This window comes from Pholis gunnellus, assembly GCF_910591455.1.
Source record: "Pholis gunnellus genome assembly, chromosome: 10".
Lineage (NCBI taxonomy): Eukaryota > Metazoa > Chordata > Actinopteri > Perciformes > Pholidae > Pholis > Pholis gunnellus.
This window is the reverse complement of record NC_136537.1, coordinates 23,833,162-23,859,720: the sequence shown is the minus strand read 5'-3', so window position 1 is coordinate 23,859,720 and position 26,559 is coordinate 23,833,162. Positions and strand designations below refer to the sequence as shown.

General features: G+C 45.2%; 1 protein-coding gene across 1 annotated transcript; it reads right to left on the bottom strand.

The window, feature by feature from the left end:
• Positions 1 to 5,809: 5,809 nt before the first annotated feature.
• arhgef37 (Rho guanine nucleotide exchange factor (GEF) 37) lies at positions 5,810 to 26,068 on the bottom strand. Its single transcript, XM_079167462.1, has 16 exons — positions 25,999 to 26,068; positions 23,071 to 23,274; positions 22,592 to 22,696; positions 18,922 to 19,445; positions 17,426 to 17,555; positions 16,479 to 16,626; positions 16,174 to 16,373; positions 15,913 to 16,043; positions 14,954 to 15,058; positions 14,336 to 14,449; positions 14,091 to 14,260; positions 13,540 to 13,687; positions 13,307 to 13,435; positions 11,684 to 11,879; positions 10,847 to 11,016; positions 5,810 to 7,380 (listed from the first exon to the last, which is right to left on the bottom strand). Exons 4-16 carry the CDS (start codon positions 19,432 to 19,434, stop codon positions 7,162 to 7,164), a joined length of 2,373 nt encoding a protein of 790 aa, XP_079023588.1. The 5' UTR covers positions 19,435 to 19,445; positions 22,592 to 22,696; positions 23,071 to 23,274; positions 25,999 to 26,068; the 3' UTR covers positions 5,810 to 7,161.
• Between the last annotated feature and the right edge of the window lie 491 nt (positions 26,069 to 26,559).

Below are 26,559 nucleotides of genomic sequence, written 5' to 3'. Positions count from 1 at the left end.
TGAATATGTGTCTAAGGTTATGAGAAAGCTCAGCTGCTCCATTTTCAGATTATTACAGCATCAGGCATTCAGCATTCAGGCTCCCCTGAAGATGTAACGTTCTCATAGACTTCTATACAATCGGACTTCTTTTTGCAACCGGAGGAGTCGCCCCCTGCTAGTTAGAGAGAGAATGCAGGATTTAAGACACTTCCGAAGAGTTGCTGCCTGCATGAAACCAAAGCCCGCTCAGACGAAATCGGTCAACACTACCCGGACTACAAAGGAAAACCAGAATGCTTCCAGCGTTGTCCCTCTCCTGGGTTTTGGGATGAAGTTGGTTACTGAGGCTTGTACAGAAGATGAAGAGTATCTGAATCAGTTTGGCCTAAAAACAAAACAAAAAGGACACAAAAGATCAGAACACACACAGAACCGCCCTGTTTTCAAGACGCAACGCTCTGAAAACGGACGACACGATCAGTGTTTTTGTCAGTAAAAACTTCTTGTAGCGATCCGAACTCCTGGAAGTCGTGTTGTTTCTCAAAAAACCCAGAGAAGCAGCTCACAGAGGGGAAACACTGGGTCGGTTTCATCCCCTCCTGTTTGTGTTTTCACGTCATTAATACTTGTCAACTTGTGTTTTTCCTCTCTTGTCAGTCTGAATCAATACTGGGAGTTCTTTGTCTAACTTTCCCCATTTAGCATTTCTTTACTCGCCTCTTTATCAATGAACTCAAATGAAGTCTGCCAAGAAGTAAACAAAACTGATGTTAAATGACCCCAAAACAACTCATCGGGGCACCTGTGGCTGAACGAGAGAACAATCCAGCTGAAAGCACAAACCAGGTGTGTGTGTGTGTGTGTGTGTTTGTGTGGAGGGGGGAATATAATAAATACCGTCACAGCAGTTTTCCTCCATTTTGACTTATCTGGGAAACATTTGCCGCCGAGCTGCTTTACATTCACACAGCAGGTGAACGGTGCTGAACTCATCCCGAAACAAAAAACAAAACAAAGCTCTAACAGCATATAAATGTGTGTTTGTGTGCACTCGCTGCAGCTTTTCTATTGTGCATTCATTTTGCACTCCGCTGCACCGCTGTGTGTGTGTGTGTGTGTGTGTGGAGATGAAATAAGGTACCTGCCGTGAGCGGGTCAAACTCACATCCGCCGCGCCGGAGAAAACAAAATGACTATAAGGTGGAATTGAAGATTTTGTTTTATTATATAACTCTGTGATGAGAAATAATGAAAGGGAGTCGAGTTGAGCTGCGACGTTGAAACTGCCGAATCAATCTCAGGAATGAGATGAAGAGTTGGAGGGAAGGGAGGTGAACAAAGCCAGGAAGAAGAGGAGACACTGAAGTAAACACCAGATTTATTTTCCGATTAGCTTGCGGATGATGTAGTGACAGCTGCTCGGTAAAGAATCCAACCGTTTCGGGCAGCAGGCCGGGTCTCTCTGCAGAGGGAGAGACCTGCAGCGAGGAGACGTGTTTACTCTGCAAACACCATCCGGCTGCAGGAATCTGCCAGGAAACTAGTAAACTGCTCAGCTGTGGGTTTCTGTGCCTTGCTTAAGGGCACCACGACGGTGGTGGTCAGTGTGGCACTCAAACTAGCGACCGGCGAGTTGTGTCTGGGAGGAAAATAGATGGATATCCAAAAGAGTTTTATGTAGAAAATGAAAGAATCTTTTTTACTAAAGTGGTTTGAACTTTGAGGCCTCGTCAGCTTGGATTGTAGTTTTTGCACAGAACTAAAACCGATACTGGAGTCATGAAGGGATCTAAAGTCCAGTATGGAGAAGAGGAACGATGACCAGGAAGTTAACTGGTCTCAATGTTCATCACCTGACTATTGTTTGGAAAACAGACTTGTTCTACGGAGTAGCCAACCCATAAGGCACCAGTTTTTTTGATTTTAGGGTCAATAGACCTGACCAAACGAGGTAAAAAGATTACGTTTTTTTTTGTATATCTAGGTTACGTATAATCATTGCTTTAACATAGTTTCAGTTGTAGCCAGTGGCTCATCGCTAACGTTGCTCATCGCTAACGTTGCTCATCGCTAACGTTGCTCATAGCTAACGTTGCTCATCGCTAACGTTGCTAACAGCGCAAACAACGGCAACAGCGCAAGTGTTTACCTGAGGAGGGAACCGGAGAGTAACAGCTGTATGAGAGCAGTGCAGAGCGGCGTTACCTCACGTTACCTCTCGTTACCTCACGTTACTCACGTTACCTCTCGCTACTCACGTTACTCACGTTACCTCACGTTACCTCACGTTACCTCACGTTACCTCTCGTTACCTCTCGTTACTCACGTTACCTCTCGTTACTCACGTTACCTCTCGTTACTCACGTTACTCACGTTACCTCTCGTTACTCACGTTACCTCTCGTTACTCACGTTACTCACGTTACCTCTCGTTACCTCTCGTTACTCACGTTACCTCTCGTTACTCACGTTACCTCTCGTTACTCACGTTACTCACGTTACCTCTCGTTACTCACGTTACCTCACGTTACCTCTCGTTACTCACGTTACTCACGTTACCTCACGTTACCTCTCGTTACTCACATTACTCACGTTACCTCACGTTACCTCTCGTTACTCACATTACTCACGTTACCTCACGTTACCTCTCGTTACTCACGTTACTCACGTTACCTCACGTTACCTCTCGTTACTCACATTACTCACGTTACCTCACGTTACCTCTCGTTACTCACATTACTCACGTTACCTCTCGTTACTCACGTTACCTCTCGTTACTCACGTTACCTCTCGTTACTCACGTTACCTCACGTTACCTCTGCTCTGGTAGACGTGACTCCACTGTATATTTATCGTGTATCGACGTGAAGAAGAATAGAAACACTTAAATCACTGGACAGCGATGGTTGCAGCTTGGTAAATGTGAGGATTTGCTACTTTCTAAGTTTCATATCGTTGTTTGGGTTTTTAGGGTTTTTGGCCAAAATAAGCAATTGTAAGACATCACATTGGATTCTTCAGATTGTCTAAAAGACATCAGGGGAATTAACGAGTAGCTTGCCGGTAGGTACATCCAGGCTTTATACCACATGTACACATTTTTCAATATTTTCTGACATTATTGATTACGAGCAGTATCTTACTACAGTGGACCCCGAGGTCCACGTCCTGAACTGTGAGTTCCAACATTACCAATAGTGAAAGTAATCGCTAGTCACAGAGGGAAACTAGACCTGATCTGATCTACGAACAATAATCCCGGTGCGGTCGTTAACGTCTAAATACTTTGATATTGATGTGCGGTGACACGAGGACACGGAGCAGGTTTCTGTTTAGTTTTATTGAAGCCGCACAGTCAGTTCACAGCTGCCCTGACAGGTACCGCTGCTGCACCGCGGACACTCCCATCTGCTGTGTGAATACGTGTGTGTGTGTGTGTGTGTGAGAGAGTTCAATTTCACAACTTTGGCAAAACTTCAAAGACTTCATGATTTATGGTTAGGCAGCTCTGCGGTAGATAAATAAGTTAAAACAAGTCAGTTACTGAACAAAACAAAGTTAACCGAAATGCTGTACAGACTGCAAAACCAGATATTCAGCAGGTTAAACATGTTACTCTTCACATGATGTTTGACAGCAGGTTAATTAAAAAAAACAATTAAAAAAGCACACGTGAACTGAGCCATATGAACACAATGTGCAGCTCTAATACTGACAAAGGTAAAGTAACACAAGCACTTCTCAGTCACACTGACGCACACACACTGGCTCTCACTCAGGTCTCCGGCTCCCTCTAGTGGCTGTAAAACGACTCCTTGACACACACAAGTCTGTAGAACATCAACACACCTGGAAGGACAAGTTAACGTAACCTACATTTGAATTTGAATGGGATAATCCACCCTTTACTTCGTGTACTCGCTCGTATTTGAACGGCTCTCAATGTTTTGAAAAAGTTGAGTTTTCTCGGTGAAAAAGAAAAATGATAAGATTCTAAATTGAAGGGAGCATCGAAAAGCAGCTTCTTCCCAGTTCGTTTGTCATTAATGAGGATTAACACTAAATACCAAAGAGGTGGAATAGAGTGCTGCAGTTTAAGAAGCCCGAAAAACCCAGAGACGGCATGTTAGCACTTCTGGTTCCCTCGTCTCAAAGTCGTGTTATTTTTAAATGTGGTTTTGGTCTGTGGTGAACCCAAGATAAAGACATTTAAACGTGTTGTTCTATGATATCAAACACGTCAGGAAATACCCCTCTGGTGAATGTTTAAGTGTCCAAGTGTCTTATGAAAGTTACTTTAAAGTGTCTAAATGAGACTCGTGGTGTAAGTCTTTTAAAGCCGAACTTTAGCTTTTGTTTTCTAGTGATTGTGCTCACGCTCCAACAATCATAAAAGTGGTGTTGATCTGTGAAGATTATGTTAATAAACAAAATGTGTAAGTATCATAAACGGATGTTTTTCCAACAGAGAAAAACTTCCAGAGTTGGGGCTAAAAATGCAGCGTTAAAAGCTATTGTTATCAACATTTAATGGCGAATAGTTCCTTTCCCCCTGAACTGGCCTGTGAAGCGGTGAAAGCAGGTACAACGCGCTCGTGTCGGGGGATTTTTCTTCCTCGTGCTAACCCCGGAGGACATTTGGTATCTCGGTATATTAGTGACATCTCACACACTCTCTCCCCGGCCCTCCCGCTGCTCTGCTCCGTCCTGACATTCAGACGAATGCTGGAGCAGCTCAGCTCCAGCTGAGCAGCTCCCTCCCTCTGCTAGCTGATGCTGCACTATACAGCCGATCCAGTTTATGCAAAACACGACTCTTTCAGGAAAACGTCTTCTGCAGTCACTGTCAAGCAGACACCGAAAAATCTAATAATAAAGGTTATTTACAAATTTACAGATTTAGAAGTCGCTTCATCCTTGAAAAGAGATTCAAATTCTGCTCTTAAAGCAGGAAAATTATTATTCATGTTGACACCGTCTGGCAACTACAATAAATTGACCGTGTCTTTATTTTAAATACCAATTTAGTGACTAAACAGGGAAATATTTTTAGATGCCCGTTTTGATCTTAGTGATGTTTTTTATGTTGGGTTACACAGTTTTGCTGCATAAGCTCTTCACATTGGGTTTAATCCATTGTTTTGGAATAAAGGAGGCATTATGTAGCATCATGATCATGATGTTTAAAATCACTACGACCTCACAAAAGACATTTTGGGCCAGAACTGAAGAATTCAAATGAAGTGATGAAGTGATTTTGGGCAGACGTGCGTGTGAACTCGACTGCGTTATACGACCGTGAGGCGTTAATTCTAGATCCAACGCGGTGAGACGGCTGACATCCAGATCTCTAGCTGTAAATACATGCAACGTACAGAATAAACGAATGATTTGATCTAAAGAGATAAGATTGTCACGGGATGTTGCACTTTAAAAGTTAAATGTACAGAAAGAAAATGTTTGTTTCAGTACAGAATGTCTCTAAAACCAACAAAAACAGCTTAAATCCTGCTGTAGCTAAATGCTTCCACAGTCGCACATCATCAGGTGTGCATTAAATATGCTTCAGTCCTCGTCTGTACTATTTTAGATATATCGATAAAAACCTTTCTAAGCCCAAAAAAAACCCCCTCACGGAGCAACTCAGCCTCTTGCTGCACGAGGAGCTGAGAGAAGCAAAGCGGTGACACGGAGTGAAGGTCGGAAGAGGAACTTTTCTCTCACATCCTTTTTTCCCATAGTCGCTCCGACTCTTTCACATTTACATCCCCTCCCTTCCCTCCCTCCCCTCCCTCCCCTCCCTCCCCCCTCATCTCTCCTGCTCGGCCCTGGAGACATTTCACATTTACATCACATTACACAGTCTGAGATGATGAGAGCGCCGTGTACCTGTCAGTCTCCATACAATACTGCTCCTACCTCCAGGTGAGGAGGAGGAGACTCAACACACACACACACACACACACACACAGTTTGCTCTTCGTGTGTTGCTTTTAGCTCGCTAAAACACGGACTAATGAGAACATGCACGCTATCCTTTTCAATTCAAGTGTCCCTTTTTTGTCCCACAGAGGATCATGGGATATCTCTTCCATCAGAGGTCAGCTGTCACCCGTGATGGAAGATCGTCCTTCAGCCTTAAGGTGCAGAGCAAAGCATCTGTAGCTAACCAGCACCGGGGCTGTAGCTTCCTTCATTCTTTCCAGTGTTCCACATATAGTTCATCACGTCCACAGTGAAGCAGAGCGATCTTAAAGCTCTGTTGACGTATGAAAGGTAATCCTCGCCCCACGAGCGTTTTTCAGATTGTTTCGCAGGTTTAACTTTCCACATCGAAACGCCACAACGGTGCAAATGTGCGAGGGCCTTCTGTCGCACACGTGCTAGCGTTACACTACATCAGTGGCTTTCTAGCGTTTTTGTCATCTCCACTTATATAAACGGATAAAAAAAGGATGCCGACGTAAACTAATAATGCCGACTTGATAAAAGTCTGATGCGTGCTTCGTCAGCTTTGACCGCAAGACGACAAGCAAACGACTTTTAAAACGCTTTGTTATCTGAACGGAGTTTGGATCGATCAGTGCTGGGCTGTATGAATATGGCAGCGCCGTTACTATTAATACCAGACAGTCTATGCTTTATACATAGACATTTAGACACATTGAGTTTCTGCGACATGTATTCACGCAAATATTAAGCAAATTCCACATCCCGTTATTTGCACGTAATCGCGCCACGCGAAAAGTTCCCTCTGCGTTCGCTGTGAACACTAAGAAGAGCCGGCTGATGAGCCCTCACTGGTAAACAGTGACGACATTACTTCATTCAATCAAGAGTCTCAGGATAGAAGCCGTTCTATGATGTGAAGCCCTTTGAGGCCACTTTGTGTGATTCTGAGCTACATTATAAATAATTTGACGACTTTTACTTTCCTTTTTGCACAGGAAGTGAGTCTAGCTTAAGTCCGAAGATAAGCGGGAACAATCAACGCAATTTAGCTTTTTAGCTCCGACTCTTGTCGCCATCAAGCGATTATATTTTACATTTAAAGTCGCGATGTGGAATCAGGCTACTGTCTGAGAAGCAGGTGCGTTACAACAACTACTGCTGTCAGCTTTCTGGAGACGGTATCGGGTGAATCCTCCGTCGTACTCTACATGCTTCCTTTCCTTCCCTCCTAGCAGTGGGGCTGGTATGTGCCGGGTGGCCCGGCCCCCATAGGCGTGATCGTGAGGTAGTTGGAGGGCACGTAGCCTCTCTTCCCACCTCTCGACTCCACCAGGCTCCACTCGGGGTTCCCTCGTTTGTCGTGGGGCTCCAGGACGCGAACTGGCTCGCCGGCCCGGAGAGAAACCTCGTGGTTTCCTCTCGCTGTGAAGTTATACGCCGCCAGCACCTGGAAGAGAGGGATGACGCGTTATAAAAACAACAGTAAAAGTCAGCTATGCCAAGTTATAATAGTCTCAGTTATGCTGAGCTCTGATTTGGGCTCAATGCAAATGCTAGCTTGTTAGCAAGCCTAAAGTTGTAATTTATCATGCAGAGACTTAAGTCAGATTAAGTAGGTCGACGTCTGTTATTTCAATGTGTCAGATACATATTCCATCAACATTTAAGTAAATATAAACATCGGATCAAACTCAGAAACCCAGCATGACGGGACTCGGTTTGGATCCCCAATTAAGGGCACACACCACTTCAAGAGATGAGCGTGACGTCAGATACATGTGCACAGGTACGAGCGCACACACACACACCCACACATATTTGGAACATTCTCTTAAAAAGGTTAAACCCACTAGTTATATCTTGACAAATCCCATCTCATCACCACACACACACACACACACACACACACACACACAGAACGAAGGCTCCCTAATGAGGCCCATGTCGGAGTGACAGAGTGCTGCAGCAGCGCTAATAGCCGAGTTTAGCCGGCTGCTCGGTGTCATTAACAAACCCTTTACCTTCGCTCACCTCTCAGCTACGATATTAGCTCTGCCCTGACGGTCTACACCAATTAGCATTTAATTAGCATTTTGCTTGGGCAGAGACGAGGAGGTGAAAATAAAGCAAAGTGGCCACGGCCGTCGGCTGAACACTCGCTGCAGCTGTGTGTCTGATGGAAATGAAATAAAGAGTTGAGAGGAGCGCGGTGTAGCTCAACGGCGCCGTTCAGTGTTAATAAATGGACACGGCAACATGGAGGCGCCACAAACGTGAGAGAAAGACAGTTAACCGAGTCTGCCTGCGTGTCTGCAGAAGTTAATATTATTGTTTGTTATACTCTCTCTCTGTCACAGATCACAGAGGAAGTTGCAGTCAAGATGAATTTGGCACCTCAATGCTGCTGCTGCTGCTCTTTAAAGGTTGACAGTGATGCATCATCTCTAGTTTCCTCAACCGCTAACAAAAGAGCGGTATAGATTTTTGAAAACTTATATTTTAGAGTGGATAGAAGAGCAGAAAGGAGAGAAAAGATGCATCTGGAACAGTGCAGACAGAGCCTGCCGGTGTGTGTGTGTGTGTGTGTGTGTGTGTGTGTGTGTGTGTGTGTTTTGTATACGAGCAGACTCAGGGTCATGAGGGATGAACGTTGGGAGGAGGAGGCGTGAAAAAACGCCTTTATAAAGGTCACTGGAGCAATTACTCACTTTAACGGGCAGTATGGAGGCATATCTCACACACACACACACACACACACACACACATTGAAGTAATGCACTCTCTAGTCTCTTAACCTAACCCTAAAGGTGCAATGTGTAAGATCTGGACAGATTTTCAGTTTAAAACATTTACACATGAACCAACATTATCACCAGAATGTGAAGGGGTTACAGTGTTTACGTTATGTCAAAGACGTCCATGTGTTGTGTTGCAGATATCTGCCGAGTTTAGCATGCTAACCAGCTAGCCCCGAGGTAGCCCCGACCCGTCCTGTCTTGTAATACCGCTTGTTCCTCTAGAGGCGATAGTGAGTCAGTGTAGCGTCCAGTCTGTCCTCGTCAACAATACGTCCACGGTCCGTGTTTCTTTGTTTGTTGGATTAAATCCAAACAGGAAAATGTCGTCGTCCCGGCGGCCGAGAGGCTGCTTCGCCGAGAGTAGAGCTACCTTAGATTGTATGGGCCGAGTCCTAGAGGTCAGATGATGGGCTCTATTTCTTTGGAGCAGGTGGTTTTACACATTACACATTTTAACACCACAACTGAATGCCTCACCCCAACCTTTACCCTGGCCTAAACCTAATTCTGTCCTACACCTGAGGACCAGGTCTGAACCCTCATACAGGCTTTTGAAGAAGTGATCATGTCCTCACTGTGAAGGTCTAAAGCTCAAAGTGGTCCTCACAAAGACACACGTACCAGGACACACACACACACACACACACACACACACACAAGATGCCGGACGCATCACTCACCTAAATCTCCCTCCCTCCCGTGTACACAACCACATAAACCATCACAAATTTACAAGCCCCGACACTCCCCTCTCACACTGGCATGTGCTGCACATGTAAATCATTCCCACAACACACACACACACACACACACACACACGCACACACACACACACACAAACACGCTCTATCTCAGCTTGCAGCACGGTATAAATTAACTTCAACCCTTCACACAGTGACCCATTTACAAGGTTAAACAGCCAATTATGGACCTTTCCATTAATAACACACACACACACACACACACACACACACACACACACACACACACACACACACACACACACACACACACACACACACACACACACACACACACACACACACACACACACACACACACACACACACACACACACACACACACACACACACGCCAGTGTGGCCTCTTACAGATATGGGAACACACATGGCTGACCATGCAGGGATTCTCTCTCTCACATACACACATGTGTGCACACAAACACACACACACATCAGACATTTGACAGATTGATGCTTCTGCCGCAGAGCGCGGTCACATCGATAAGTTACAAGCTTTAGATACACACACACACACACACACACACAAACACACATAAACACACACACACACAGAGTTTGGAGTCTGATGTCAGATAATTTAGGAACAAGCTGAGGTCCAGGTTACAGCCATGGACTGTGTGTAAGAGGTTGATGTAGTCACTGTGACGTCACCCATTGGTTTGTGGACTGATGTTTTGAAGCCTGGAGTTTGGCATTTTGGACGTTGCCATCTTTGTTTTTATGCAACCAGACGTGACACGAGAAGGTGGAGTTGAGTACAATTGAACGCACTGTGAAAGGGTTAAAGCTTTAAGATGAAAACAACTCCCAGACTGGACAACCGTGTAGTAGAGACCTGTCAATCACCGTGTAGCCCCACCCTAAAGCATCCCCTGCTTTATGGTCTGTTTGACTCTAAATGGACCATCATTTACTAAATGAACATCATGCTGTATTGAAGAAGACTTGAAACTAGAGATTGAGACCATAAACTCATGTTTACAATGTTTACTGAGGTAATAAATCAAGAGAGAAGTAGAGTCATTTTCTCATAGACTTCTATACAACCAGAGGAGTCGCCCCCTGGTGGACACTAGAGAGAATGCAGGTTTAAGACACTTCACTTTTCAGTACCAGATGTTGCCGCTTGTTAAAAGCAAAGCTAATTATCATGGAAGGCCGTTCAAGTATACGAGTCTATTTCACTAATGAGGTCATAACATAAGCAGATTGTTACATTAGTAAGAAAATATTAATGTTAAACCATGAATATGCCTCATTAATATGCAGAGTTAGGCAGCACAGGCAGGATTATGTGTCGCGAGAGTCAAGTTTACGTCATTTAGGTACATTCAATCAATCAATCAATCACCTGGAAGCAGGGCTGGCTCATGACCGTCAGCGGCCGGCTCTCTGGGGTGTAGGAGTGTCGTCTGATTCCCGTCATGCCCTCAGGCAGCATCAGGTGTGGAGAAGGAGGCGGGTCGTCTGATGGCTGGTGATAGCGAATCAGCTTCGAGGAAGGAGCGTACCCTCGTCTGCCTGCGTGCAACATACACAGATGAAGGTTATTATATATGTCGGGGCTGCAACTCACAATTATTTTCACTATGGATTGATCTGCAGATTTTTTTCAGTAAATTAATTCATTATTTGATTTAAAAATATCAGAAAATTGATAAGAATGGACACTTTTCCAGAGCCCCAAGCTGACAAGAGAGGATTACGAAATGTTTCATCAATGATCAAAAATACTGTTTTCATTTTCTACTTCTGTAACATTCAGTCAGCAGCACTTAGAGATCTTAGTATAAAGCATTTATCCTAATTCATATGTAACCTTTTTGGAATGTTAGATAAAACATCAAACAAAACACTAAAATCTGTTCCTGAAGCCAATTCCAACTCATAATATGTCCACTAACTAATATTAGCGACCTATCTGCCAATGTGCCTAGTTTACTAATCAACTGTACCTGTGTATATCTGATTAGTTGCAGTAGCACGTAACCCCCACAAGATGGCGGCAAACAGTCACATTTAACAAAAGCTGGCCTGGCATTGGATTATTATTTTTAGCAACATCTGCAGCATCTATTATTCTTTGGTTTCTAGCAGCTACTCATTCAATTAAACTCTGGTTAATGGTTCTGACTCTCAAACTAATTAAGCAAAAGGTTTGAACCAGTAGCACCGCGTTGGTTCTTACCTCCTGCGTCGACCAGCCATCTCCGTTTGTCTCCGCGGGTGTCCGCCTCGCTGATGATGGCCACCAGCTCTCCTCTGGCCAGGTTCAGGTCCAGGTCCCGGCTGCCCACCACCGTCGCCGCCACCTGGTAGATCTTTCCAGAACCGTGCTTATCGGTCAGCTGCTTCAGACGGCGCTGAGACGATGGACTCAGAGGCTGACCGGATAAAAAAAAACATGGAGGAGAAAGAGAATGTAGAGTGAATAGATTTAAATAGCCCTGACGAAGGCGAAGAGGAGGAGAAGCCTGAGCAGAACAGAAAATGGTCAATGTAGTAATGCTCAGCCTCTAATACAGAAAGCCCCAATTTAGCAGATGTATCTCATTTAACAGATCCTGCTGTTTGCGTACTCTTTTAAATGAGCTCTTGTTGACATTATGGTTTGAAAATGAATCATATGAGACAGTTCGAGGCAGCAGGCTGAGTAACGTCCTCTTAGAGGAACCATTCAACGTTTCCCGTCGCTGGATATGTGAGTCAGAATCTTCTCATCTGTGACTGATGTGTTGTTGTGAGTGACGTAAAGCTGCAGATATGAATCGCTGCGATGACTCGGCCCATTCTTCATCTCGTACAACATGTTTGACAGACGTCCACACCGAGGTTATTATTAGAATAAACCTCAAAGCAATGATGACATGACGAAGCAACCTGTTGATTCTGTGGGCTTAAAGAATGCGACTCATTCAGGACATCTAGTCGAGCAGGTAACACAGGCCGCATGTGTTCAAGAAATGTGTTTCGCTAAATGACTACAAGAAACCAAATGAGTAATAGTGACATAATAAAGACCTGATGACATTCATTGTCCTCTCAACAAACACGACACTGCTGCTATTCTAGAGTCATGAACTGATCTGCTGGTGGTGCTAGATGAGAAGTCAGGAGATCAGTGTCATTAGGGTTCATCCTCCGGGGACCATCAATGCCAAAGTGTTCCTAGAGTCACAATGCTGACTTGGTTTAAACCATTCATTCAAATCTAAATCAATATTTGAATGCTGTGCTTGCTCTGCATGTCTATTCAATCTGTTTGAAGACTGTACTTCTGCACAGTTGCAGATAAAGCTTTTTGACTCCTGCTACTCATGCATACTCCGTGATTCAATGTGTATTTGAAAGATTACGGTCTCTTTCAGAAGCTACCTGCTGGTGTGCAGTTGGTAAAATTGCTCCAATGTAAGAGGTCTATAAAGGTTAGGTTGAACTTCCTAACTGCAGATGTTGAGTAACTTTTGCACAGATCGTTGGCGTCTCTTGGGACATTTTGTGCTTCACCTTCTGTGACATCGTTCTATTTTGGAACATGTAGTGTTGTGTAACACGTCAATGCCTATTAAGCAGATCAAATGTTTGATGCACCTGTTGTCGTGTTATTACGGAGCTCAGGTGTCCAATGACACGTCCTCTAACGCGTTTATTGGGCTGACTGTCGTCTTGATGATATTGTTCTTTTACGGCCCGTCGATCACCGTGTCTGGGTTTCAGAGGGTTAATGAAGTAAATTACCCAGCATTCCTGTTCAACAAGCCAACAAAGCACACTGTGACACATCAGGTATCTCAGCTCCATCTGTACCCACCTGGGCGGCGGGAGCGTTGAGCGTGTCCTCCACACTTCGACACAGAGTCTCCAGCCTCCTCGCACCTTCCAGCACGGCACACTCTGCCCACTCCCAGAATGCACTGCGGTTGAGAGAGCTGTGAGGGAGCTGGGAAGGAAAAAAAATTAAACCGAAGGGTTTTTCGATTTAAACATTTTGAAAAGTCTCATCTTGATCCGTGTGGATAAAACATCATGCGCGTGAGAGATCACCTGCTGGGCGAAGCTCTGGAACAGCTGCTCCATGTCGGAGGCGAGGTCTTTGTGCAGACAGCTGAACGTTCCCAGCATGCTCCAGATCATCTGCAGCGCCAAGCCGTTAAACTGGGGAAGCTCATTGAGGAGCAACGTGTTGATTGTCCTGTGAGGAGAGGAGGAGAGGAGCAACATGTACATTTGGATTTAACTATTGTTTATTCCTTTCATTTAATCGGGTTCACCCTCATCTTAACGTCAGGGTGTGATCAGATAGACTGTGATCAGTCACAGGAGGAGGCTGTAGAAATAGAGCCGGCGTCTGACTCGAGTCAAAAAAGATCAACTGCGTATGATCAACAGCTGTAAACGGAAAATTACAATTAAAGTGGATCACACTCTACTTCAACCGTATGACGAAACTGGTGGTCGAACTAAAAAAAGATGCTTAAAAATCAGACAAATAAAAAGAACAAAACCACGGTGGAAGTCCAGCCTGTAATTTAAAAACGATCTCTCTCTCTCTCTCTCTCTCTCTCTCTCTCTCTCTCTCTCCTCCCTCTCTCTACCTGTACGTGTTGGCCACAGCCTGCTCCTCGTAGCTCAGGTTGGATTTGGCTTCGATCAACTCGTAGTCGAGCAGCTTGTCCAGCCTTTTCCTGATCAGGTTCCTCGGGCCCACCAGGAGGTCACGGAGGGCACACAGCGGCTTGTGGATCAACGTCCTCATCCTCTTCTCCTGCATTGGACATGTTGATGATGGTTATCGTCAGACAGATACTTTCTACAGGTTTAATTAGGCGGGTAGACTCACAAATGTAGGCAGAATCCACTGTCTGAGCGCGGTCGTGATCTCCTTGTAACAAATAGGGTCCTTCTCTCCGTCCATGTCCAGGTCAAACTCCTCTGTTTTGCAGGACAGGAAGCGCTGCACACCAACAAAGAAGAAGGAGGAGCTGTCAAACCCTGCTCGGGTCTCTTGATTGTCAATAATTACAGCAAGAGGACAACAAAAGAACGGGTGTTATAGGAGTAGGAAAATAAAAGAGGAGGATACAGTGCTGATCCTTGTTGGTTGGGAATAGAAAGAGGAAAAAGCTGCTTCAAGCTGGGCTCATTTTAGAGTGGAAGGTACACAGAAACTCGTGTGTTTTGACCTCAGGGGCCTCTGAGTTTGCACAGTGTGACTCAGCAACACATGGCGACATGTTCAAGAATAAATATCCAGTTATGTTCCACTTATTCCACTTCTCCTCTGGTGACCAGGAAGTCTCCTGCTCAAGTCTCGGGATGGGCCGGTGCACCCGTCTAAATGTAGCGTACATTAGACCTGTGGACAGACTCCGGGTTGTACCTCATTCTGTATCAGGCGAGAAGCCTCAGATGAAGTAACTATCCACGAGTTAGCGTCAATTGAACAAATGCAGCCTACCTGAAGGTGGTACAGGTACGTCTCCACGTTCTCAAGGAGCTCCAGGATCCCGTGCTCCAGAACATAAAAGAAACCTTCCAGCACGTCAAACTCCTCGTCCACCAGCTGGAGAACGACACGGCAGGGAGACACACATTTGTATACCATGGATTACTCGTGATTTTAATGTTCAAAGAAGCATATTTTATTAGATTTTATATTAAATGCTTACATACAGTAAATACTGCAGACAGAAGATATTCTCTTTATGCGTTTTATTTACTTTTGTTGCAAGATGTCGGCTTTCTATCTTTAGCTGCTGCATCAGAACGTAGTTTAGGAAGCTACGATTCAACTTTTATTATTTCCCTTTTATCAAACCCGTAAAAAGTGCAGTTATGGAACACGGGTGCATTTTGTCATGATGATTTCTAGACACATCGCCGGTTAATGTTCTCCTTCTGAGCTTTACAACGTTCATCATTCAACGTGAAAGGTGCTACTAACCCATCCTGTCCTCCGAGGTCGAGGCAGTTCTTGTTTTTATATCACAGAGTTAAAGCAAATAGCTTTCAATGACTGAATGCATGCACAGAAGTTATTTTCCTGCAGTGTGATTCCTTTATGTTCTACATACAACGCACCTGCGATGAGAAATGTGAAAAAATGGAGGCCACAGGAGACATGTGAGGATGCTTGATCAGAGCTGGAATGACGGGTGTAGCAGGCCAGAGCAAACAGCAGCTTCAATAACAGGTCATATAATACACTGTCCCTGCAGGTAAGGCACAGATTAATCATCAACCACTGCAGCTGGAGGGAGGGTGTCTACTGGAAGATTATCTATTCCTCAGAGGCCTGGATGAGTTACCTTCAGGCCCAAAGCACCATGAAACCTAACGTGTTCCTCGTGCTGCTCAAGGACGCTTCAGCAGGGCGGTTGATATTTAAACCGGTGCCATCACACTTGTGTATCCTACCTTAGGTACTATTCCAGTCTCGTGTTTGATGTGCTGGCTGAGCCGCGCCGTCTTCTTGGCGATGCTGTGGGTGTTGAGGCGGTTGATCTTGTCCTTCATGGTCAGAGTCTCTGTCTTCTTGTATTTGTCAGCTACGATCACAGAAAGAGGGAAAGTTAATGTGAAAGAAGCACCACTGCTCTCTCTCTGTTGTGCCACAGGGGGGATTGAATGCTTGACTTTAGACGTATAATAATCTAGAATACATGATAATAGCCTCACCGACTTCTCTGAAGCGTTTGTACTCATTGATGCGACAGTTCAGGGCGATGGAGGTGTGGGCGGTCTGCTCCAGAAGTGCGTAGGCCGGGTGGGTTCCGTCCGTGTGTTTCTGGATGGTCTGCAGGAGGAGCGGGTAGCGGGCGATGCGCTGCACCGGCATCACCAGGAAGAAACTCAGAGAGGTGGCGTTTATTTCGGGCCTGGAGATCGAAATCAACGACACGTTAAGAGTCTATTTGTTTATCCAGATGTCATCTCGTGTTTGCAGCCAAATATATACGTGTGAAGCAAACAGTAAAACCCACGCCGAGGTCTTGATGACTCCGACGATGTCGTTCCAGAGCGCCTCCTTCTGCCTGTAGCTGTTCTCCAGCACCGTCACCTGGTTGTAGTTGGCCAGGTATTCCCTATAGGCCACCTCGATGTCCGAGGAGAGGCTGAGGAACGAGTCACCTGTCAGGGAGGCAGAACATACGCCTGCTTATTTACAAAGAAGTACAAACTTCAACACGCTAACGGAGCTTAAAATAAATATTCTATCTTAAGCAAATGACTTGTACTCTTCATTTAATAAACTGATTATTGCAAATAAGAAAGACGTGAAACACAATCCATGCTGTCAGTGACTGATAGAAAGAACCACAGACTGTGTGACGAACACTCTTATCGTCCACTTCAGTGGCGTCATTGTCATCATGCAGACTAATTTAATCAACACATTCTCTTCCTTCCAGATCACCACTTTCTACTTGCACCTGTATTAAAAAGTTGAAATTTCTGTATTTTTGGCTTCTGCACCCTCAAATTGACAATACCACCTACTTATTATGAACACGTGTGTCAGGTTTGATTTTGTCCAGGTTACCTCAGACATATTAGATACGAATAAAGACTCAAATTAGACTGTATGGAAAGTTGAAAATTTGGTGGTGAAAGGTCACTGGGACCTCATTACACATGAATTTATAATGTCTAATAGGATCAAATAAAATTTGGACAGACATGGATGTAAACTCCAACTTTGACTGCACCGTCACCGCATGCAGAGACCTTTGGTGTGAATGTATCAGCGTGAAAACCACCTCTGATAACAAAGACGTGTGAAGGTTTTTATCTGTTTCCTGTCAACAAGTGTGATCAAAAGCCACTGATCTCAGAAGAGCAAAACCTCTGTGAAACCAGCAGCTATCTTCCCACCACTGAACACGCTCATGTTGTCAGGAAATAAACAAGTGAGAGAGTGATTCCTCACAGAGTGTCTTCAGGAAGTGAGGGTCTCCGGGCTGAACCTGCTTCTGGTCCAGCAGGCTGAGGAGTCGACTGGACACGTCCATCACATCCTCGACGTAGAGGAACATGCTGTCCAGGCTGGCTGGAGGAGGCTGTGGTGGACGGGCAGACACAAAGGAGGAGATATTATTAAATATGAAGACACAATCATTTGCCTCTACAAACGTCGTCTCCCCTGGGCTAAACATTTAAGCCCTCCCCTCTTTCCTCATCATCCACAGCTTGATCTTTGCACCCCATGAAGCCTGAATCCACCATCTTTGAGTCCTCATTTCAATACCAGAACCACCGAGAGGACATGTTGTCAGTTTCTTCTATTTAACTGGTCCATATGTGATTCATTGTGGGAACTAGAAATATATATAAAAAAAAGAAATATCCACATTTATTCTAAATGAAATGTCTATCTTGTGCAGCGTATGATTGTGTGTGACGCGGAGCTGATGAAGGGCCGTTTTGTTTTGTCTCTGTTCTAATGAGATGCTCGTGGTGGGCACGGCCGGAAAACACTGAACAATCTGCACAGAAAACAAACCAGCATCTCTCCTCTCTCACAAAGGCCCCATTCACTCACATATCTATTCTACTTCTCTCCGTCTGTTCCTCCTCCAGCCGTCATGTAACTTGTATTTCTAACACCGTTTCATTTCCACACATTGGACTACGGCACATAACATGGACACACCTCCATCTTTAATGTCTATCTCATCAGCTGTTCCTGGATTCACCAGTTCATCTCCCTGAACACGTCAGCAGCCCATAGTTTAGCCCTTCCACTCCTCCTTTTGATTTCTATTTCGTGCTCTTTCCCCTTCATCTCCCGTTCCCTCGGTTCCTCATCATTTTCATGCTCAGTCCTTCCGGCCCATAAAGCCTGATTCCATTATGTTTAACGAGGCCTCATCTCATCATCCCGCCGCGATAATAAATGATTATTTAGCGGTTAATAAGCAATACCTCAGACAAGTAATGAAAAGCCGTAACGACAATAAACCACAGAGCGGCCTCGGGGCTGCAGGACCGACTCAACATGTGGGGATTACATGTTAATTAAAAAGGCCCCATCAAAAGTCTTTTAAATCTTTTAATACAACTTGCAGTTTCTAGCCTGTACGAGCAGCAGTAGGACTCAAACGCACCTTTGAGGTCATGTGGTGGTCGATGACAGGACAGACTTCATGCTCTGCTCAGTGGCTGTCTGCTGCTGTATGATTACATGCTGTGAATCCCGTAAATACAGCCTTTAAATACTGTGACGGAGCACCGTGGAAACATTTACACATTGTGAAGCAAAAAAGGCTTTCGAGCTGCTGCCACTTTGAGACGTATAACTTATTATTTAATGAAAGAAAAGTCTTTAAAAATGGCCTCTTGGCCAACTAAATAAACCAATCAAACAGTTTTTTGCAGCCCTAATCAGTCGTATTAACTTAATCTCCACTAAGACTTGGTTCGTACCTGTAGTTTCTGCAGGTTGCTCCTGATGGTCACAGTGCTCAGCTGCAGCAGTCGGAGGTAATTCCTCTCGGACTGGACCAGCTCGTCGAGGGCCAGCATCTGTCTCTGGGCGGCCCTCTCCTTAGCCGCCGCTTCCTCCTCTTCGCACTTCTTTTTGGCCTCTTCTGCCTCCGCGGCCATCCGCTCCTCTGACATCGAGCTCTCCTCTGAGAAACTATCCTGAGAGGAAAGTCTCACGTTTATTTCCGGGGCGGAGGTGTTCATATAAACGGGTTCGGAGGTCTCGGCCGACGCCTCGACGGCGAACACGTTGAGCTCCTCCTCGGTGCCGAACGTCTCCTCTCCGAACTCGTCTCCCTCTGCGGCTCCATCGTCGCTCTCCTGGAGCTTCTCCTCCCTCGGGTCTTCGTCGGCGACCTTCTCTGCGGCTCCGAGGGGCGACGGAGCGGACGAGGCCGGTTTAGGGAGAGCCAGTGTGAAGGAGGAGGGCTGAGGCCTCCTGGGGACCTCCATGTTGGAGATCGCTGTCAAAGAGAGAAAACACTCTTTAGACGATCTGGGTTTTCATGTTCTGTATCTTATTTATAGTCACTGTTATGCATCTTTTAAATACTATGAAAGCATTTTTTGATACTCAGCAGCATAGAGTATAACGTGTTCAGTACGGTAAATGGAAAAAAGATGAACCCATTGTTGTTTTTTCCCACTGTGAAGCACATCCTTCTTATGTTTCCCCCGTTATTGACTCTCTGACTGTCCTGTGAAGGACGAGCGCTGCATGGTGTCAAATGTCCTCGTTCCAGTGTGGACCAGATGTACAATAACACTGCATGACACAGACATGAGTTATTTATGTCTGTTATCAAAGAGTTATTTTGACTTTGACTCCGGTTTTCACTTTGCTCTCAACGTACAAACAAAGAATATACAAATAAACAAGAAAAAGTAGAACAGATGTAAGTATAAACGTTTAACGACTATGTATGTATCCCAAAGTATATATATATATATATATATATATATATATATGAACATAAAGTGATCTTTCCAGCCCGTTTCCTGACTCTGGAGGTGTACAAGTCCAGGATGGAGGGCAGGCTGGAACCAATGATCCTCTCTGCAGACCTGACAGTCCGTTGTAGTCTGTTCCTGTCCGATCCAAACCACACAGTGATGGAGGAGCAGAGAACAGGCTGGATGATAGTGGAGTAGAACAGGATCAGCTGCTCCGGAGGCAGGTTGAACTTCCTGAGCTGGCGCAGGAAGTACCACCTCTGCTGGGTGTGATCTTTCCCAGCCTCACCTGCTGCATCCCGTCTGTCAGGACGTTAGTGATCCGTTGACAGGTGGAGGCCGGCACAGTGAGCCGGTTGAAGTATCTCCGGGATGATGGTGTTGCTGAGCTGAAGTCCACAAACAGAGCCCTTGCATAGGTCCCTGGGGAGTCGAGGTGTTGCAGCATGTGGTGCAGTCCCATGTTGACTGCATCATCCACCGAACCTGTTTGCACGGTGGGCAAACTGCAGGGGGTCCAGCAGGGGCCCTGTGATGTCCTTCAGGTGGGTCAACACCAGTCTGTCAAAGGATTTCATGACCACAGACGTCAGGCCTGTAGTCATTTAATTTTGGAGATCTGCGTGAAGATGGGGGACGGCTGGTCAGCACAGACTTTGAGGCAGGAGGGGGGGGACACACAGCGTCTGGGCCCGGAGCCTTCCTGATCTTCTGTCTGTGGAAGAGCCGACTCACATCCTCACAGATCCTCGGTGCCGGTGGGGGGTCGGTTGGGAGAGGTGAGGAGGAGGCAGGGGGTGTAGGTGGTTGTTTAAGAACACATTCAGGTCGTCAGCCAGTTGGTGGTTCTCCTCGGTGGGGGGGGGTCTCCTGCAGTTGGTGAGTACCTGCAGGCCTCTCCACACTGACGAGGGGTCGTTGGCTGAAAACCTGTTTTCCAGCTTTCCAGTGTAGCTCCTCTTTGCTACCCTGATCTCCTTCATCAGTGTGTTCCTGGCCTGGTTGTACAGTCTTGCAGTAAACCAGGTTTATTGTTGTTATATGTGCAGAAGTCGGCACACACACATGTCCTCACACAACCTGATGTAAAGGAGCCGCTTTGGCATCGAACATATCAAGAAAAACATACTTTTAAAAAGTCCATAAAGATTGCAGGGACTTGAAGAGACTCCTCAGGTCAGTCTAAATCAAAAGATGAAACAACTCCGCTGTTTAAGAGATTTAGTATTAAATTAAAACTTTTTCAGTTTATGGACATATTTGTCTGCAATCAATGGAGTATCAAAAACAACATGTATGTAGTATGAAAAAAGTTATCGTCATAAAAACTCTATTTCAAGTTATTCCCCCGACCACAGAAGTGAAGGAACATTTGGAGACACGGTTCCCCGATCATCTGCTGCCGGATATATTTCGTCCACATGAAACTTCCTCGATTTTCAAGGCAGATAAGGAAACATTCCTGATCGGTATTTCGGGGGTTGAGCACTTGGGACGTGACACGCACTCGTATCAATCATCTCACATCAAGATGAATTCCACAAACCCCGCAGAGAGCAGCAGATGTGATTGCTTTGTTTATGCTGTTGACTTCCCACAAACACAGAGGGGGGGGTTGTATTGTCACGGACCCTCTGAGCCGGAACGCCACGTGTTGGCCCACCGGGGAGGCTGGCAGGCTGCTTACAGAGCGACTAATGCTGCCACCGCTGGGACAATTAGCCATGACGTGGTTCAGCTGAGCAGCCTGTGTGTGTGTGTGTGTGTGTGTGTGTGTTGAAGGACGGACTCTTAACGACAGTTTCATTTCTGACTCGTGATTAAATTATAGCGTCTGACCACCGTTAGTTAGATAGTACAACTATCTATGAACACGTTGCACCGTTACTGAAGGCCGTATTTTGTAGCTTTGTTGATTTGTAACTGGTTACAGTGAGAGGTGCTTGTTATAGAAATGCTCCGCACCAAAACATTTATTCTTTTTTATTATCTGTATGGCTTGACTGACTGGACTGCATTGTATTTTTTTTAGGTGTCCACCACTTTAATGCTATTAAAGTCCTTCATTTTGATCTAATCCACAGATTTATCTTCTCCCTCCAACAAAGGCTTGAGGGGTTTAGCAGCATATGGTGCCCCAGAGTTGGGGATAACCACGAGAGCCTCTGTGTCAAACTTCAGTACTGCATTAGTAGTACACAGTATATGTATTAGTACTGACAGAAGTCCATCTGCAGCAATAATCAACACTGTACTAAAAGCTGGCATCGAACAGCTGCTTGCTCAGATTGTTCCTCTATTAAATCTGAATTGTGCGAGTTCTAAACTTTTAGGCTGCTTGAGTTAAGACATAATCTAACAATTAAGATATTTTTTTTAAATTTTAAGTAGCTTGTAGAAAAACACGTTTTAGAACTCTAAAAGTAAAGTATTCATACGAGCGTCATAATATTACCTTTCTAAACCACGACGGTGCTAAAGTGAAGTCACAGCCTGACTGCAGGAACTTTCTTTACATCCCATAAAAACAAGAGCTCCAGGCTGAGACGTCTGCTGCCCACAAGCAGAACCCCCAACCGCAGAAAACTCTCCCCCATCCTGACGACGGCGTCGTGCATCACGGTGAAACAGTTACATGAGCTCAGGCTATCATTACCTTGTGCAGAGTCCTGGATTCAGCTGTGGTGAACCTCTCTCTCTCTCTCTCTCTCTCTCTCTCTGTGTCCGTGGTGTTGTGCTCTGTCCCAACTCAAGTAGAAATCTGCTGCAGAGGAGACGCTGCTGCATTAACACACACACACACACACACACACTGGTGTAACTTTCTCCACTGACTCACACACAGCAGGCTGCTGCTGAGCCTCATGTGGCACGAGTGTGTGAGTGTATATTCAGGAGAGTGTGTGTGTGCGTGTGAGAGAGGAAAACAGAGTGTGTAAGTGTGTGAGGAAAGGGGGGGGATGGGAGTGGAAAGGAGGGTGGGCCGGTTATTTTGTGAGAGGAAAAAGAGGGGAGGGGGGAGGAAAGGGTGACCACACACACACACACACACACACACACACACATACACACACTCATGCTGCTGAATAAGCTGATTGACTGCAGCAGCTGGTGGGAAGAGGAAGTGGCACTCACCCAGGCGCGTGCTGATTGGCCGACAGGACTTCACAGTGGAGTGAGGAACCAATCGGACGACAACCTCGAGAGGTTTCATGGAACGCTGCACGGACCAATGAAGACGGGGCGTTGAGGTGATTGAAGTTTTCCTCTCACAGGAAACAAAAGCACCGCGGGACGTCCCATCCTCGTCCAAATTGCAAAGGGGAATGTCTGGATTGTCTGGAGGAAGGTAACAAAAGGAGGTTTACAGCTCACTCCTTTGGATTTCTTCAGCCGGAAATAGAAGATGTATGGGTGCAGTTTATCTGAAACAATTAAACAGAACAATGAAAGAAGGTGCGTGGCCTTCTTTAACACAGCACCACAGCGTCACCATTCACTTCCATTTCATATTAAAGACTGAGTTTCCCCTGAAGCCATCCAGCCGTGTGAATGCTTGTTAAACAGTCATAACACTATGGAGGAGGACTTCACTTGGGTCGCTAAAAGCATTTAATAAATGCATCCGAACCGGACTTCAGAGTTCTGCAGCTACGCCTCAGGCTGTGTGAGGCCGTGCTTCAGACACAACAGTGCTTTGTGCTAAATGCTAACATCAACATGCTGCTCTTAAAGACAATGAAACATCCTGATTAACAACCTTACGTTTGCATGTTAACAATTGCTAATTAATGCTTGGCAAACAGTGTGACTGTGGGCTGATGGGAACGTCTTAGGTTGTGCAGGTTGATGATGTCGGTAGAGATCAACCAAAGTAGTTAAAATGCATCACAAGGGGGACACAAATGATGTTAACAAACCATCCAATAGATGCTGAGATATCCATCAGACCGCCGACTTTCTACATCAGAGGTAGTCCTCATAAGAGTGTCTGATTAAGATCTGTGGATTATGCAGATCAGCTGGGGCATCGTTGAAAGACATGTTGCTGTTGAGTTTTTCCTAACTTAACTTTTGAAAGCTTTAAACCAAACACACGGACTCAGACGGGCCGTCTCAGTGTGCTCCTGTGAGGCCCCGAGAGTCACGAGAATAAGACGCCGGCATGAAGCCGGAGACAATGACGGGATTCTTTGCAGTCAAGACTCCGCGAGTCTGGAATGAAGGAGGCAGGAAGGCAGCGGCCAATCGTCATCAAATCGGTATGTTCGGGGAGGAATGCAGCGGGACGGGATTCTGTTATCAGCTGACTTGTGTTGACCTGACGTCAGCTTAATAAGGTGTGCTGCAGAACAATGAGGCTTCGAGCAAGCTGGCACGAGAAAGAAAAACTCTTTGGCTCTGTTGTTGTTGACAGTAGAGCCAGACGGATAAATATCAATGTGAGGAAATCTCTCTGAACACATGGTGTCTAGAGCTCCTTGGACTGGAGGAGAAGATAGAGGGAGACTGACGGTGATTCGAGAGGAGCAGAGAGAGAGAGAGAGAGAGAGAGAGAGAGAGAGAGAGAGAGAGAGAGAGAGAGAGAGAGAGAGAGAGAGGAGTCAGAGCTGGGTGCAGTGATGTCTCAGTAAGAAGGCTAAATGTAGAACCACGTTAGCTGGGATTGCAGGGTTGGTCTAGTTCCTGGCTGCTGCACATACGTGTCACAACATAGCTTAGCTTTAGCAGTGTGCTAAAAGAGAAACTACTATTTGACCGTCTTTGATATCGGACGCGTGAGGCTGGCTATCGGGGGGCAAATCAGGGATCACGATCGCGTTACCGTTCATGCTCATAATCAATACGATCTTGCACAGATTGACTCAGATTACTGCTGTGATGTGCTTCAGTGCTGCACAGAGAGAAGACTGCAAAGTCTGACGATAGCCCTGGTTCAGGAGTTCAGGTCTTCCTGCTGCAGCCCGAGGAAAAGACGGCCCGGCTGTAAATTAAAAACAGTGGCGATCGCATCCCGTCTGCTCAGTCAGCTGGAAACAAATGTTAAAATGCTCAAGTGGCTGCAGCGTTCGCCACAATGAGTGAAGGACGTGGCACCAGATTAAGAATCCAATCGCGACTTCACGTTGATGTCTTTGGTCTGAACTACAGTGGTTTACATTAGGCGGCTTGTTGTGGTGGTGGTGACCTGGCATCACTCCGGGGGAAGAGAGTGAGGAGTTTATTCTAACGGCTGCCAGAGGAGAAGCAACCTCTGCCGGTTAGCCTGGACTTTTAGGAAGGTGACCTATCCTAGAATAAATATGTTGCAGAAGAAGAAAATGAAGACATATGTCACTATGCATAAGTAGATTATACAATAACGTATGCAATATATACAAAACAAGAAGAAGCAGCTTGAGGAAAAGGAAACACCACAGCTCCCTTGGCTTCCTAATCACTAGAGCACTGACATTAAACACACGCATTCAGACTAAACATCACTGTTCATATCAGAACACTGTGTGCCTGCTGTGTAACAGCTCTCTGAGGCTTCCTGTCTGTCACATTTGACTCAAATCTGACAAAAAACCCTATTATATCTATATTAAATACCAATTATAAATACAATATATTTATATATATCATAGCTTCACATGTTATATGTTACGAACTAACAAGTCATGAATATGAATGTACATTAAAATAGATTATGGAAACTTAAAATACATGTTTGTGACATAAAATGCATCATCATTTAGAGTTATATGTGCACATTTAACACACACACACACACACTAGATTGTGTCTAACATGTGTGCACCATGAGCATTTACAGATACGTTATGAGCCCCAGGCTTCCATTGGTATCAATGAACTCAATTAACACCACACGTATAGATTTGATTATGGTTTGGAGCGTTTCCTTCGCTCGTGTGTTCATCTCTATGTGCAGGAGAGAAACATACACAGGCAAGCCCCTCGTGTGGGGAATGATGCGGTGTGTCTGCAGCCTTCTGTTTTGGGATAAAGACCGCAGAGAATGACGGAGAAATGTAATAATAACGTAATAAAACCGTCTACCTGTCTGTCAGCGGCCTCTCATCATCACTGTGGTTAACGTTGATCCCGCCGTGATGTCTCGAGCTCTCTCTTAACGTGTCTGGCGCTGGACTCCAGCTCACCTGTTGTCAGTCAGCAGCCCGGCAAGCTCGCGGCAAGAGCAAACGAACACAACATCCGGTCGCTACAATAAAAGCCGTTCGAAAGCGGCAACATCCGTGTTTATTTCAGAGTAAAAGCTTGACAATAAATGTGTGTGTGTTAAAATAGTTTCCATTCACAAAATGTTTTTGCCTTTATTAAAAGCACATGAACACAAATATAGTAACAGATACAAATATATGAGAAATAAGAAAAAACACATAAAGGAAATCAAAATACCCAATGTAACACAAGCAGCTGTTGATTTACAATATAAATAAAAAGTTCGTTTTTAGGTCAGTTATAAAGAATTACATTCAAGAAGTTTTAATCCTTAAGCCTATAAATCCTAAAGATACTTCGGGTCTTAACTCTTATTTTGCAATTTATACAAAGATGTAATACAGTGAAATAAAAGAGAGAAAGTGGGTAATGTTCGGT

Bases quoted from the DNA above. Each gene is read 5' to 3' on its own strand.
- arhgef37 (XM_079167462.1), bottom strand. From the start codon at position 19,434: ATGGAGGTCCCCAGGAGGCCTCAGCCCTCCTCCTTCACACTGGCTCTC. The intron at 17,556-18,921 runs GTACGAACCAAG...CGTCCACCACAG, and splicing joins GCAACCTGCAGAAACTACAG to CCTCCTCCAGCCAGCCTGGA. The intron at 16,044-16,173 runs GTGAGGCTATTA...CTGTGATCGTAG, and splicing joins CAAACGCTTCAGAGAAGTCG to CTGACAAATACAAGAAGACA.